The sequence below is a fragment of the Microcaecilia unicolor genome, chromosome 9 (assembly GCF_901765095.1).
Source record: "Microcaecilia unicolor chromosome 9, aMicUni1.1, whole genome shotgun sequence".
Classification (NCBI taxonomy): domain Eukaryota; kingdom Metazoa; phylum Chordata; class Amphibia; order Gymnophiona; family Siphonopidae; genus Microcaecilia; species Microcaecilia unicolor.
The window spans coordinates 179,024,041-179,041,244 of NC_044039.1; the positions used below are offsets into that span (position 1 = coordinate 179,024,041).

At 42.3% G+C, this 17,204-nt stretch overlaps 1 protein-coding gene across 1 annotated transcript in view; it reads right to left on the bottom strand.

Moving 5' to 3' along the window:
- The window catches only part of KCNH5 (potassium voltage-gated channel subfamily H member 5), a 308,557-nt gene that overhangs the window by 171,997 nt on the left and 119,356 nt on the right, over positions 1–17,204 (bottom strand). Inside the window, exon 7 of the mRNA XM_030215187.1 lies at positions 11,217–11,646. Within this exon, the coding sequence (XP_030071047.1) occupies positions 11,217–11,646 (430 nt within the window). The remainder of the gene's footprint in view (positions 1–11,216; positions 11,647–17,204) is intronic.

Genomic DNA, 17,204 nt, shown 5'->3' on the forward strand with positions numbered 1-17,204 from the left:
TCTGTCTTTTTGTCTCTCACACAAGCCTCTCCTCACCAGTATCTCTCTTTTCTGCCCAAACCAACCCACAACCTCCTTCCAGCCTCTCCACACCAAGTGTAGGAGCCACCTCCATGGGTGCCAATGGATGCTGAGCACCCCCAATATTGATAAAGCTCCTTCTTGGTGTCCATAGAGGAGTAATCTGTATTGGGTATGACACCCCCAATCATTTTGAAATGTTGACACCTCTGCCAACAATTATTCTTTTTTACTTCTTCCTACCAGTCTCTCTTTCTGTCCAGCCCCTCCTCACAAGTCTCTATACCTTTCAGCTCCACCTCCCCCACAGCAGGGAACATTGTACTTTGTGTCCAAAGACCTGCAAAAGGATTTTCAAAGGGAAATTCTGTATGAAGATTCCATTTAAGGCTTTATATGCTGGAATTTCATAATGACCCTTAGCAATAGCCTGTCCTTCCTGCCCTGTGCCCTGATCCCAACAGTTATCTCTCCCTCTCTCTCTCCTTCCTGGTCATCCCTGGCAGTTTTTTCTCCCTCCACCTTCCCCCCCCCCCCCCATGGCCCCTTCCAGAATATCTCTCCTCTTGGCCAGTAACACCACACCTATGGCACTAAGTGGCCATCCCTCCTTCCCTCCCCCTCCTGCAGCCCCGTCTCTAGTCCTTCCCCTCCTGCTCTTAGCCCCATAGCCCTTTACTGAGTGCTGACCCCCCTCCCCCCATAACTCTTTCCCCAAACATGTTCTGTCCTGCTGTGCTTACCCCCATCTCATGGGTTCCTTCCTGCTCTTTCCCCCTTGCAACTCCTTTACACCTCTTCCCAAATGCTTGCTTTCCTCTGCCTCTAACTGCTGATCCTACTACTCATAAGGGGGCAATTCTATAACTGGGTACCTGGAAGGAGAGCATTCTATAAAATCAACATGGCATCTACTCTCCTTTATAGCAGGTACAGACACTTACGCCAGCCATAAAGCTGGCCTAAGTGTATGTGCCAAATGTGGAGGTATGCACGTAACTGATAGTATTCTATACGTTTAGGAGCCCTTTCACTAAGCCGAGTAAGCATCTACACGTGCCCAACGTGAGCCAAAATGGAGTTACCACCCGGCTACCGCATGGCTCTTGCAGTAATTTCATTTTTGGTGCATGTCCAATACCGTGTGAGACTTTGCCGCTAGGTCAATGGCTGGCGGTAAGGTCTCGGACCCAAAATGGACACCACGCGGCAATTTTCATTTTGACGCATGTCCGTTTTTGGCAAAAAATTTTAAAAAGGCATGTTTTTTACAGGTTCGCTGAAAAATGATTCTGCGCGTGCCCAAAACACGCGTCTACACTACCGCAGTCCATTTTTCAGCATGCCTTTGTAAAACGGCCCCTAAGTGCATAACTTTGTGCTGGACTCGATCCACATTCTGACTTTGTGTACACCCACCTGTAAAATACAGTGTACAATATGCACATATTCAAAGAATTGCACTTATGCATGAATATGCCAAAATCCTGCCTATGTGCATACACAGTAGAATGTTTAAATTGAAACCCCAAACTGACCTAATAACCTCTAAACATACATTCCATGTACAAGGGCACTATCCAGCTTATTTTCGAAAGAGATCGCCGGCCATCTTCCGACACAAATCGGGAGATGGCCGGCCATCTCCTGAAGCCGGCCAAATCAGTATAATCGAAAGCCAATTTTGGCCGGCTCCAACAGTTTTCTGGCGCCGGGATGGCCAAAGTTCCCGGGGGCATGTTGGAAGGGTAGCGAAGGCGGGACAAGGGCGTGCTTAAGAGATGGGCGCCCTCAGCCAATAATGGAAAAAAGAAGGGCGTCCCTGGCAAGAATTTGGTCCACTTTATTTGGTCCTTTTTTTTCAGGTCCAAGTCCCAAAACAGTGCCCAAACTGACCAGATGACCACCGGAGGGAATCAGGGATCACCTCCCCTGATTCCCCCAGTGATCACTAACCCCCTCCCACCCTCAAAAAAACAACTTTAAAAACTTTTTTGCCGGCTTCTATGCCAGCCACAAATGTCATACTCAGATCCATCGCAGCAGTATACAGGTCCCTGGAGCAGTTTTAGTGGGTGCAGTGGACATCAGGCAGGCGGACCCAGGCCCATCCCCCCCTACCTGTTACATTTGTGGTGGAAAATGGGAGCCCTTCAAAACTCATCCGAAACCCACTGTACCCACATGCAGATGCCCCCCTTCGCCCCTTAGGGCTATGGTAGTGGTGTATAGTTATGGGGAGTTGGTTTGGGGTGGGGGGTTGGGGGGCTCAGCACCCAAGAAAAGGGAGCTATGCACCTGGGAGCTTTTTTTTTTTTAATTTTTAGAAGTGCCCCCTAGGGTGCCCAGTTGGTGTCCTGGCATGTCAGGGGGACCAGTGCACTACAAATGCTGGCTCCTCCCATGACCAAATGCCTTGGATTTGGCCGGGTTTGAGATCGCCAGCCTCGGTTTCCATTATCGGCGAAAACCGAGGCCGGCCATCTCTGACATTTGGCTAGCCCCAACCGTATTATCGAAATGAAAGATGGACGCCCATCTCGTTCGAAAATACAGTCGGCCCCACCCCTTCACAGCGCTGTCCTCGAAGATGGGCGTCCCCAGTGGAAAATGCCTCTCTATAACTCTTTATCAAGGACCTCAGTGGTGACTGTTTTTCAAATGAGGCACACACCTTGCTCTTCATCGGTGCAATTTTTATCTAATATATCATCATATACTTATTAGCTTCAGTATCAAAGTTTAAAATATTTTGGATTTTTTTTTTTAAACAGTACTTAGTTTTTTTTAATTGATGAAAGAACCTAGCATTGACACAGCTATGTTTCACAATGCTTCCTCAGGGTATGAGCCCTTTAATGAGTATTCAGCGTCTTCTGCCACCCTTCCTGTTGCATATAAGGACCGATGAAGAGCAAGGTGAGTCATGTGGTGTGTTCCTCATGTGAAAAGAGTCACAGCTGAGGTCTTTAATAAAGAATTATAGTGTCCTTGTACATGGAGCGTATTTTTAGAGGTTATTATGGGGCTCATTTTCGAAAGAGAAAAACATCTAAAAAGAGGCAGAAAGCAGCACTTGGATGTTTTTCCACACAAAAACGTCCAAATTGATATTTTCAAAACCTATTTTTCAGACTTTTTCTATGCTGTTCTTCTGCAGTGCATCCAAAAAGAGGGCAAGTTGGGGGCATATTAACGGCAGGATGTGGGTGTTCCTAAGACCTGGATATTTTTCAGCCATAATGGAACAACAAAAAAACCGTCCAGGACTAAAACTAAGATATTTTGAACTAGACCTGTTTTCCTAACGAATAAGGCACAAAAAGGTGCCCTAAATGACCAGATGACTACTGGAGGAAATCAGAAGTGAACCCCCAATACCCTCCCAGTGGTCACTGACCTCCTTCCCACCCACCCCCCAAAAGCCTCTATGGCAGCATCAGATGTTAAAGTCAGGTCTATTAGAGCAGCATACTGGGCCCTGGAGCAATGTAGTGGTCGGTGCAGTGCACTACGGAGTGGGGGACTCAGGTCCTTGTCTCCCTCTACCTGTCACACTTCTGGTGGAAACTGGGACCCCTCCCAAAGTCACAAAAACCCTTCTTTACCCACATATAGGTACCCCCTTCTCCCATAAGGGCTATTGTAGTGGTGTACAGTGGGGGGGGGGGGGGTACTGGGTTTTGGGTATGTTTTGGGGGGGGGCTCAGGGGACAAGATAAGGGAGCAAAGGTGAGATGTGTACTTGGGAGCATTTTTATGATGTGCACAGAAGTGCCCTCTAGAGTGCCCCATTGCTCTCCTGGGATGTCTGGGGGACCAGTCTACTACAAATGTTGGCTCCTCTTACATCCTAATGGCATGAATCTCTACGTTTTGCACTTATTTTTTTTCCTTCAAAAATGGACAAAAAACCCAAAATGTCAAAAGTACAAAACCTCATTCAAAACAATATAAAAAAAAAAATAAAGATAGACTTTTTCCTTTTTCAAAAATGACCTTCTTTCCTATTCAGATGTAGGACGTTTTATGCAAAATGTCCAAAAGTGGACTTAGATGTTATATCGAAAATGCCCCTCCACATCAGTTTGGGGTTTCAATTTGGACACTGTACTGTTTTGACCCCTCTGTTATTCAAACTTTGAACAAATAAAGGGATGAATGTGTGCACAGGCACAAATATGCTATCATTCTAATGACCTACATAGAAACAGAGAAACCTGGCAGAAGATAAGGGCCAAACGGCCCATCCAGTCTGCCCATCCTCAGCAACCACTATCTCCTCCTCTCCCTAAGAGATCCCAAGTGCCTGTCCCATGCTTTCTTAAATTTAGACACAGTTCTGGTCTCCACCACCTACACCAGGAGGCTATTCCCATATGTCCACCATCCTTGCCGTGAAAAAGTATTTCCTTAGATTACATTACTCCTGAGCCTACAACCTCTTAACTTTATCCTATGACCTCTCATTCCAGAGTTTTCCTTCATTTGAAAAAGACTCACCTCCTGTACATTAATGCCATGGAGGTTTAAACATCTCTAGTATATCCCCTCTCTCCCGCCTTTCGTCTTCAAATCAGTCATCTTACTTTCAAATTCTTCCTACTTTCTTACTCATCTATATGTTACAACTTTGTCTTACCCTTCACTACCAATTATAATGTTCTATTACGTATTGTGTTGTCACTTGCAAGTAGTATACCATGCCATACTTTGTATTGCTACTTGAATATTTTTACTGCTGTAATTGCCTATTGCTCATGTTTGATCTATTCTTACTGTACACTGCCTTGAATGAATTCCTTCAAAAAGGCAGTAAATAAATCCTAATAATAAATAAAATAAATAAATATACATATTGAGGTCTATAAGTCTCTAGACCAACTCCATCCTGTTTATATCTTTTTGAAGGTGTGGTCTCCATAACTGCACAAAGTATTCTAAATGGGACCTCACCAAAGACTTGAACAAGGGCACTATCATTTCAAATTACTATGTAAGCCGCATTGAGCCTGCATTGTGTGGGAAAGCGCGGGGTACAAATGTAATACATAAGTAAATATCACCTCTTTTTTCCAGCTGGCTATTTCTCTCCCTATGCACCCGAGTATCCTTCTGGCACTGACCATTGCTTTTTCTACCTGTTTGGCCACCCACAAATCCCGCTCTTCTTTCATATACAGAAGTACTTCACCCCCCTATACTATACCGTCCCCTTGGATTTTTGCAACCCAAGTGCATGACCCTGCATTTTTTAGCATTAAATCTTAGTTGCCAATTGCTGGACCATTCTTCAAGCTTCGCTATATCCCTCCTCATGCTATCCACACCCTCCAGGGTGTCTACTCTATTACAGAGTTTGGTATCATCTGCAGAGAGACAAACCTTACCAGACGGTCCGTCCGCAATATCACTCACAAAGATGTTAAAAAGAGCCGGCCCAGGGTCCAATCCCTGCAGTACACCATTGGTAACATCCTTTTCCTCAGAGCAAACTCCATTTACCACTATCCTCTGTCTCCTTCCATTTAACCAGTTTTTAACCCAGCAGAAGAAGCACTAACTGTGAGCATGTACGTCATGGAATTGTCCTCTCAGTGGCCACACTACTCACGCAGGCCTTGATGTTCAAAAGCAAATGCAGATGCTAGAGGCCATTAGCGCTGTACTAGCGCCCGCAGAATGTTCAGAGGCCTGGAGCATGGAAACAAACAATCACGCAGACGAACAGCACAAGTAGCATGTTAATGTAGTCAAGCATATGTTAAATGAGGTCATTTTGTATTCCTTCCCAATGCTCAGAAAAGAGCGCCCAAAACAAAACTGCTTTACCGTTGCAAAAAAATAACACCAGGTTACAGCAGGCATTAGGGTGTCATTTTCTTCAAAATCTGGTTTTGATTGCTTTTACAAGGAGAAGGAAGCCCTGCAAGCTCTTAAGCGCTGGTTGTGAGAAATTAATATGCACAAGTCACAGCAGACCCAAAAGTGAATGCACACATTGGTGTCCGTTTCCTGAGTTTAAATATAAAATATTAAAGCAAAAAAAAAAAAAAGAAACCTTTTTTAATGCTTATATTAAGGCCGCAGAAAACAGACACCAATGTGTGCTTGGCATTCAGGTTTTGCCAGGCACATGCAAACAGGAGCAGAGCTTAATGCAGAACTCTTCTGTGCAGGCACCAAGCACAATCCTCCGGCCAAACTCCCTAATGCTCAATGCAATCAGTGCACCTATATTTGCATCTCATTAGCATTGAGTATTAGGGAGTTGTTCTTTGGAGCTGTTCCGGTGGTATTTTTATGAGTTTTGAAAATTAGGCCATCAGTGCAGCTTTTCTTCCTCACTGTCAGGCTGGTAGGTTGGAGAGACAGCTTCTAAGCTGTAGGGAGACCTCATCTACAGTCCTGCCAGTGAGGGGTGGTGTTTCACTGTCACATTTCCAATAGTGAGGGACAGGCAAGCTCTGCAGGACTCTAGGACAGGACTCTGCAGGACAGTTGGGGTCTAGGCCAGCGAATTTCTTTGGCTGGCGGGACTTGGACAGCCCCACCAGCTATTCATGTCCCTTGTGACTGAAAAAAAACACAGTATTCAAGCATCATCTCCCACTGGCAGCAATGCAGTTGGAAAATTCCATTCAGCTTAGAGGGAAGAGTGCTAAAAACACTCCTCGGGTTTATCACCACGCTTGCCTGCTGTTCTGCTCACGTGGAACAGTGGCTAACGAAAGCCGGGCTCACTTACAGATGTATGCTTCCTCTCCTTCTAGGTGGCTGCGGGTTTATTTATTTTATTTATTTATTGCATTTGTATCCCACATTTTCCCACCTCTTTGCAGGCTCAATGTGGCTTACAATGTGTCATTATTGTTAGAGAATAGATTAGGAGAAAAACAGTGTTGTATACAGAGTAGCTTAATCAAATTAGAACAAATAGGTATAAGTATTAAACAGTGCTTATAATAGGTAGTTGGGAATGTCATAAAGAATATCGTAAGCGAGAGTTAGATAAGCAGATATAAGCAATAACAGTGCAGATAGTAGATAAGGTGGTGAGATAATACATTTATAATTGCTGATCTAGTTGATATGCCTTGTTGAAGAGGTGGGTCTTCAGGGATTTGCGGAAGTTAGTTGGTTCGTAAGTAGTTTTTATGTTGCGGGGTTAATGCTAACATTAGGGTACAGCCAGAAAAAGATATAATTGAAAAAGGTCAAATTTATAGACATACTAAAAATAGGCTTATCAAACAGGAAAGTCTCATATTAGGTCACGCTAAACCCATTTACTAGAACAGCTTGGTAAAAAGGCCCCAATGTAAGCTATTTCTTTAACAGTGTCTCTTTAGTATATGAGTGTCAAAGATTGCAAAACCCATCTAGCCAGTCCATTTATCCTTCCTTATGTAGACCTGGGATGCACTGGTTCAAACTTCAAGGGCCAGAAACAGGTTTGGCTATCCCTCATTAATATGATTTGTATACAAGATCTCTCATGTATAATCATGAGGGATATCCTGAAAACCAGACCTGTTTGTAGCTCTTGAGGACTGAGCTTATGTACCTCTGATGTAGACCCTACCCAGTCTCCAATTTTACCCCAGCTTCTCCTCCTCGAGGATCCTCTGTCATTGTTCCACACTTTTATGAGAATGATTTTTTATTTTCAGTGAGAAATAACTGTTTAACAGCATTACATTTTGGCTTATGTGGTTAATATGGAGGCAGGGTGGCATTTTATGTAGATGGCATTCCTACACTGAACTACATCTAGAAGCAAGTTACATACGTTGGAACTTTTCAACTTGGTAATGATTTTGTATTTATTTATTAGGATTTATTTACTGCCTTTTTGAAGGAATTCACTCAAGGCAGTGTACAGTAAGAATAGATCAAACATGAGCAATAGACAATTACAGCAGTAAAAATATTCAAAAACAATACAAAGTATGGCAATGGTATACTATTTACAATGTCAACACAATACATAATAGAACATTATAGGTGATAGCGAAGGGTAAAGCAAAGATGTAACATACAGAAGGGTAAGAAAGTAGGAACAGTTAGAAAGTAAGGTGATTGATTTAAAGAAAGTTGCACATGAGGTCAGAGAAATGGTTAAATGTTATCTCAGCTACAGTAGGAGTGGATAAACATGTCCTGCTGCAGTATGTGCAGCCTGAGTACTCCTTGTGTGTGTGTGAGTGAGACTAACGAGTTAGTTACTTCTTCTAGTAAAGGCCTGGTTGAAGAGCCAAGCTTTCACCTGCTTCCTGAAGTAGAGATAGTCTGTGCTTAACACCAGATAGTCTTGTGTTAAGCACAGCCTTTCAGGCAGTGCATTCCAGAGTGGGGGGGCTACTCCGGAGAAGGCTCGCTTGCGGGTATCACATCATGTAATGTCTTTTGGAGAGGGTATGGCTAGTGAAAGTCCTTGGAAGGACCTTAGTGTCCTTGGCAGTGTGTGGAGGATCATCCTATTTTTCAGGTACTCAGGGCCATTTCCTTTCAGGGCCTTAAAGATCAGACAGAGTTTTAAATTTAGCCCTGTATTGTACTGGTAGCCAATGAAGTTTTTGCAAAAAATAGTGTGATATGGTCATGTCGTTTGCAACCTTATAAGAGTCTTGCTGCTGCATTCTGAATCAACTGGAGCTGGTAGAGGCCCTTTGTAGTCAGACCATTGTATAGTGCATTGCAGTAATCCAGTCTTGATGTTATCATGGCGTGATGTACAACTGGGATAAGATTTACCTTTTCGATGTAAGGAGAGAGGCAGCGTAGCTGTCGCAAATAGTAGAAGCAGCTCTTGAAAGTCGCTTGGATTTGGGGAATCAGTGTAAGTGTTGAATCTAATTGTATTCCAAGGTTTCTGACTTGTGATTTGAAGGGGAGTTCATACTTCCCAAAAGGGATTTTGATATCTGGTATGTATCCACTTGTGTTAGGGACCCAGAGAAGCTCGGTTTTACTTGGGTTCAGGCAAAGTTTGTAGTGCTTAGCGCATTCTTGAATTGATGTTAGACAGGTAATCAGTTTATTCAAGGCTGTAGGTAAGTCAGGTTCAATGGGTATGAGTAATTACTATACAGTATGTCCATAATATATTTTTCATTAAGCAATCTTTCAGCAGTAACGTGAACAGTACTCCTTCTTGGTAGTTCACTGAAATGACATCTGTGAAAACTGAAGGTGTATAAAATAATGTACAGTATAATTCTAGAAGACAGATAACACTATCTCCCAAAGGACACAAAGATAGTTTTTCAACATGAGAAGGAAATGGCACAGGCCAAATATCTTCAGACCTTTGGGGGCCCTGTTACTAAAATGCAATAAAATCTGGGCTTAACACATTTTAACACGGGATTTTCCCATGCACTAAGCCCAGATTTTAACACAGCACTTATGGGGCTTTTAAAAAAAATATTTTACTGCAGGTTCTGTACTAATGTTGTCATCAGGGTATAACATGTTAGGCCTTTTCCTTATTTTCCCTTTGCAACAATTCTTTTCTATGCATACTGTAGCAATCATACAAAATATATATTTTTATTCATGCCATATCACAAGGTTTATATAAAAGCAAATGCCGGAAGACATGAATTATTTGTATATGAATAAACTATTTGTCAGAAGTGTTGATGATTTTAAGGAAAACGAGAGTAAAATGAGGTAGACTGAAATTAATGCAAAATACACGTTAGATGCCATTTTTGCCTGAACAATAGGAGATATTACACACCACAGTGCTATGCACTTCACTTTCTGCTTTGTTATAAGGTCTAATTCATACAAATGTTAAGGAATCCAAAACCGAAATGGATATATATGTCCTGTAATAAAAACAGTATAAGACTATTACAGTGACTAAAACCATATGACTAATGTTGCTAATCTTTCATTTCTTTTATTAAAAAAAGATAGATAGTGAATTTTGCACTTATAAAAGGAGTTCTGAATGACAATACTAGAAACCTAAGCCTTCTCTTTAATCACAGAACAGGCAGAGCATGGCAAGGGTATAGGCAGAAGTTCAAGTTGGGGGGGCCTAGGGGTGGACTGGGGGGAGCCAAGCATTTTCTCTCAGTTCTTCTCTCCCCCCCACCCCCCTGGTTCCATCACTACCATTCATACCTCTGCTGGTGGGGATTCCCAAGTTCCACCAGCTGAAGAGATTCACTAGCAGAGCCTCCACACATGCTGCTTCAGTTGCGAGGAAGCCGGAGGGGTGCCTCAGCCTCAGATACTGGCACTTATGCCAGCATCTGTGGCTGACGCACCCTACCAGCTTCCTCGCCACTGATGTAGAATGGGTGGTGTCTCAGCCAGAAAATCTCTTTGGCTGGTGGGGCTTGGACATCCCCACCAGCTGCAATTTTGGAGGAGGGCCTGAGCCCAAAGTTGGGGGAACTAGGCGCCCAAGGACTCCCGTGGTTACATCACTGGAGATCTGGCACTCGCAACACATGTTTTCCTTACACTGCTCTGCTACGTCAGGATCCTGGAGTAAAACTGCAAAGGTGGAGAGGTTAATTCAGTCAATTAAAAACAACAGGTCTGGCTCTTTTCATTGATGTGGCTATCTATCTACTTGGAATGTGATTGAGATCACCAACTCATTCTAATTGGGCCATCAAAACATCCTAGTATATTCACCAATACAAGCAAACAACAATTTTTTGTAAGGTCAAGAGGTTACCTTTAGCCATGGATCACTATATAATTGAATAAAATGCCATTTCTCTGGCATACTGTAAGCTTTTTCAGAAAGTTAATATAAAATTTGATATCTTCTTTCCCATGTAGCAATATAAGAAGAGAAAAATCTTGGTGAATTAGGTCTTATTCTCAGAGAAAGAAGAAAGAGTAGCTACCTTTTTCTACCCTAAAGGGGGCCAGATAGTCACATCACAAAAAGAAAGTACCATCACTTGTTGACTTCATCATTGATAGTTTGGGGGAAAAGGATGAAGATTGTAACTTAACCCTGAATTATCCTCTCAAAATTAGTAGAAATGTCACTCCAAGACCGAGATTAATAGGGCAAGTGTGTGTTGCTATAAGATTCAAAAGTCTTGATGTAAAATGCATGATCCAATAATCGTAAAATGATCTCTAATTCTTATAACAGTTAACACAATCCAAATCTAATTACTGTAATGAATTACATGCAAAGTAAATCTACTTACAGCCAACCATCATCATGGCCACAGAGAATATCTTCTCTCCATCAGTGGTCGGAGCAATGTTCCCAAATCCAATTGTGGTAAGGCTAGTCATGGTAAAGTAGAGTGAGGAAATATATAAGGAATCTTTACTGGGCCCTCCTTCCCATTGTCCTGAACCACTGGCATTATAGCGATAGGGTGTCCCAATATTCAGTCCCAACTGATATAGCCAGCTATCTGTTTTGATTGTATTAGTGGCTTCATCTATAACCTCGTAGTCCCCAATGCTGTACCATATACAGGCTAGCCAGTGAGCCACTAGTCCAAATACACAAACCAACAGCACCAGTACTGCAGCACCATATTCTAGATAGTGGTCCAACTTCCTGGCAACACGACCCAATCGGAGAAGGCGAACTACTTTTAGGGAGCTGAAGAGGCTGCTGATCCCCTGTAAAAGAACAAGACTTTATTACTTGCTTAGTAATAACATATTTAGTAAGATTACTCATTATTAACAGTGCATGATACAGAATATCATAACATAGTTTTATTGTATAATTTACAGATTGAGAAAGACAGATTTGTTTGTTCTACTGAACTTCTTTATAGGTGCAGAGGGGATTTTATAAGCCTCTTTTGTGCATAAAACAGCATTGTACATTCAGGATGCATAGCACCCAGATTTTTGTTTTCTATGGTTTCCTATGACATTTGCATGAACTTTCATTTTTTCCCCAATTTTATCATTAGAGGAGCAATATCATTGGTGGTGTACCCTCTTTCAGAAAGAAATGTGCCCTCTTTCGAAATGCTCTTCAGTCCCGTTACCCTCTCACCCACCCTAGCACAGCCCAATTAAATGACTGCCTGAACAGTAATAGCCTGTTATTCCAAAGCACTTATCCAGATAGCGGCAGCCGCTAGCCAGATAAATGGTCTATCGGGGCCCTATCTCAGAATTTTCCTCGATACAATGCAGGCTACTCAGATACGGAGCAATTCTATAAAGTAGACACTAACATTTATGCACCAGTTACGCACACAAATTGTTTAGAATACTTGCTTATATGTACATAAATACCTAAGGTCTAGATTCTATATATGGTGCCAACAAATTTGGGGCTGAAAAAAAGCGCTATTCTATAAACCGTGCTTAAAGTTAGGTGCAGTTTACAGAATAGCACTTATGCCCAGGGGTGCTGTGTAAATTTTGGTGCTGCCACTTGCATCAATGAAAATGTGGTGCAAATGCCTGTGCCTACATTTATGTGTGCAGCCCCCATATTCTATAATTATGCATGTGACTCAAAACCACACACCCCTGACCTGCCTCGAAACACCCACAACCCTCCCATTCACACGTGCCTCCTTTTTTGGATCGTGCCTAAATTTACACATGTAAGTTCTAATTAAATTTAATTTGTGCAAATAATTGTGTAACTCCGGTAGTTAGATGCTAACACATCAATTCTATGGCTTTTGTATGTGCTGGCACCTGCCTTTTAACATACATAACATAGTAGATGACGGCAGAAAAAGACCTGCACTGTCCATCCAATCTGCCCAACTAGATAAATTCATATGTGCTACTTTTTGTGTATACCTTACCTTGATTTGTATCTGCCATTTTCAGGGCACAGACCGTAGAAGTCTGCCCAGCACTAGCCCCACCTCCCAACCACCAGCCCCACCTCCCACCTCCGGCTCTGCCACCCAATCTCAGCTAAGCTTCTGAGGATCCATAAGTGCATATTACACTAATATTCCATAAAGATAAGTAGAAGCCTATGTTCTTTCATAGAATAGATTCCTACCTAGCACTGTCTGGTTGCCTAATTATATACATCCAGTTATAGAATTGCCCTCCATCTGGCTAAGGCTAGGCAGGGAAACTAGCCAAATTAAGGGCCCTGTTTATTAAGGTGCACTAGCAGTTCTAGCACGTGCGCAAATTTAGCGCGCACTGTGTAGGTGCCCATAGGACTATTGTGGGCGCCTACACAGTTAAGTATGCTAATGGTTAGCGTGCGCTAAAAACGATAGCACACCTACAGCGCGGCTTAGTAAACAGGGCCCTAAATCTGCCCATATGAACTTTGACAAGCTTGCCCTAAATTTAATCAAAAGTCTGGAATGTGTTTCTTGGAAATAAATTAGATAATTTTCAAAGAAATTTCTATTTCCTTTTGTCTTGTTCATTAACATCCATTTTATAAAAAATAAAAAAAAATCAACTACACCATAAGCTACAAAAAAAAAAAAATAAATAAAAAGCACTAGCTAAAAAAAAATATATGAATAAATAAATAAAAAGCACATAAGCATCACCATACTGGGCAGATACAAGGTCCATCAATCCCAATATCCTGTTTCTAACAGTGGCCAATCCAGGTCACAAGTACCTGGCAAGAACCCAGTAAAACCGATTTTATGATGCTTATCCTAGAAATAAACAATGGATTTCCCCAAGTCCAGGGCTCGGGGGTGGAGAGAGGGCCCGGTGGCGAGTGGAGGGGGGGCCCGGCGACTTCAGGTTGGGGGGGGGCCCTGGAGGCAGCCTTGTCCCGGGCCTGACCCAGTCTCTTGGCAGCCCTGTACAGAATGGTGCTAACCAGCATGTAACCAACACTATTTTGAATTTCTGCAATACGACAACTTGGCACCAAGCAACCACAGACTGAGAAGGATCACCTGCACATTATTTTAGCTCCATGAACAGCCCAAGAATGTGGTGAAAGACTAGCAGGGGGTTATGTGAGCTGGAGAGAGAGCGTTCTAAAGGGGTTATTTTATTTCTTTTCACAGTAAGACCTGACTTGGGCTGATTCTTCCTTTGAGAGGCGGAGAAAAAAATACTACATATTTCTAAGACCACCCATCCACTAGGGGCTGATACTTTCTGGTTGCTGTTCTTGTGTATCACAAGATAAACATCAAGAAACATGCTTGCCCATGACTTTTAAAAATGCTTGTGATGACAGTAACTGAATGTGCCGAGTTAGTGAGGTATGGAGTAAGACAAGTTGCTGGGCAGGTGGGGTAAAAAAAAAAAAAGAGCGAGATAGGGGTGGAAAAGGAGGGTTCTGTAATTCTCTACAAGTGAGAATCGAGTGAGCTGTGGTTAGGAGAGGTAGAGAGACAGAAGATGCTGGACAAGTGAAGTGATCAAATTTGCAGACAACACAAAATTATTAAAAATTGTTAAATCACAAGTGGATTGTGTGAAATTGCAGGAGGACCTTGCAAAACTGGGAGACATTGCATTCAAACGGCAGATGAAATTTAATGTGGAAAAATGCTAAGTTATGCACATAGGAAAGAATAACCCAAAGAATAGCTACATGATGCAAGGTTCCACATTAGGAGTCACCATATAGGGAAAGGAATTTGGCGTCACTGTAGACAAAAGCAAACAATGTTAGAAATTATTAGAAAAGAAATGGAAAATAAAACTGAGAATATCATAATGCCTCTGTATTGCTCCACTGTGTGGCTTCACAAAACACATTGAAATGCCTAGAAGAGAAGATTGGGGCAAGTGGTAAATTAAAATCAGTACACATCAAAATTAATTGGCAGGGAGGGAATTATGCACAAAATATTACTAATAAAATATGAAGAATTTTGGAGTGTGCTCAGAATATTTACAATTTTTGCCCAGAATTTAAAAACAATTGTGCATAATTGTCCCTGGAATAGAGCTGTGGAGGATGTTACAGAAGCATCTATAATGGCTCGGCCTTCCATGTGCCTCAAATTTATTTTTTCTGTCTTTGCTGTATCTCTGTGATATATATGATTCTGGATAACACTGTGCCTTTTAATTCTCAGTCTTCTAGCTCTCTCCAGCAGCTGAGATATCCAGAAGGGTTTAGATGAAGCAGGGCATGGAGGTGAACAACACACATTTGGTCATTTCCACTTGTGCAAGATAAAGCTTTAGATCACACAACAGATTTTTCAGTAATGCAACACCTTTTATTTAAAGCTTAAAAAATGCTTACTTTATATCTCTCAGGCATATACTATTTTAGGGTACTAGATATTTGTCAAAACCAGATACTCAGCTGGTATTCTCCCAAAACGAGGGGGTGAATCAAGTCCTAGCAGCCTAATGAAAGGGTTTGAAAAAAAAAAATGTATTCTCAGTCACATAGTAGATACATAGTAGATGATGCCGGCAGAAAAAGACCTGTACGGTCCATCCAGTCTGCCCAACAAGATAAACACTTACGTGCTACTTTTTATTTGTACCTGTCCTCTTCAGGGCACACACCGTATAAGTCTGCCCCGCACTATCCCCGCCTCCCAACCACCAGCCCCGCCTCCCACCAATTGGCTCTGGCACAGACCGTATAAGTCTGCCCATCACTATCCCCTCCTCCGAACCACCAGTCCCGCCTTCCACCAACGGCTCTGGCACAGACCGTATAAGTCTGTCCAGCACTAGCCCCGTCTCCCAACCACCAGCCCCGCCTTCCACCAACGGCTCTGGCACAGACCGTATAAGTCTGCCCCGCACTATCCCCGCCTCCCAACCACCAGCCCCGCCTCCCACCAATTGGCTCTGGCACAGACCGTATAAGTCTGCCCATCACTATCCCCTTCTCCGAACCACCAGTCCCGCCTTCCACCAACGGCTCTGGCACAGACCGTATAAGTCTGTCCAGCACTAGCCCCGCCTCCCCCCACCGGCACTGCATAGTTCCCATATTTAGGTTTTCTTCCTGCCTGCTATTTAGGTTCTATGCATATGGCTGATGAAAACTTTTTGGTGGCAGAATAGTTAAAGAAAAAGAAAAGACATATTGTAGCAACCTTTATGAAGGGATTACTCATAAGAGCAGAAGCTTTGCAACAGACGACTTTTCCATAATATTTTCAGAAAGTGGCAGCATTTGTTGTAAATGAAAGCACACAGAAAAGGCAGCGATGCAAAAATTCATTACTTTCTGTGCCAAAGCAAATCTGTTCTGATGTGCATCATGGTGGCAGTAATCTTCAAAGCTGAATCATTATATCATGAAACATGCAAATTTCTCCAAGGTTATGCACAATGTGCATTTTCACAGAAACTTTAATCCTAAATATAGCAATGCCGTTCACCGTGCAGAATCTTTGAAGTGCTTCTTACATATGGCCATCTTCTTTTTCATTCAGTATCCTATTAGCCCCCTCTGAAAAGTTCTTCAATACACAAATATGTATCATTGTCATTTCTCTTCCAAAGTATGATCTTATAGAAAAGAATCAAGTGCCATTTTTTTGTATGAGCTTCAAATTCAGTTCATGGATGGGACAAAGCCAGTCCCACATCTCAAACTCAATTATTCGAACAAAAGATCCTTTTTTTTTTTCCAAATTATTTTAACCAGAATATATGGTTTCACTTTATTGTTTTTAGTCTTGCCCACCACTTGAAATGTCTTTATTAGGGCTGCATTTCAATTATTTTATTTTTATTTGTTGCATTTGTATCCCACAATTTCCCACCTCTTTACAGGCTCAATGTGGCTTACAATACATCATGAATAGTGGAAATGAGAAGAGAATAAACAATTGGTATTACAGAAGGATTTTGGGTTACATGATAATGATAAAGCATAGCAGTGAAATAGCAAGAAAGCATTATAAGACAGTTCTAGATACATGCGGGGTTTCACATGTTTTGATCTTTGTGATATGTCTTGTCGAAAAGATAGGTCTTCAGTAGTTTGCGGAAGCTGGCTAGTTCAGTGATCGTTTTTAGGTTGCGCGGTAGCGCGTTCCAGAATTGTGTGCTCATATAGGAAAAGGTTGATGCGTGCGCTAGTTTATATTTTAGACCTTTGCAGTTAGGGAAGTGAAGATTAAGGAATGTGCGGGATGATTTTTTGGCATTCCTGGGTGGTAGGTCTATCAGGTCTGACATGTAGGCTGGGGCATCAACATGGATGGCACCAAGGTATTTTATTTAGGTATTTATTTGTCACTGCAGCTTCTTGTGACTCTGGGCAAATCACTTAA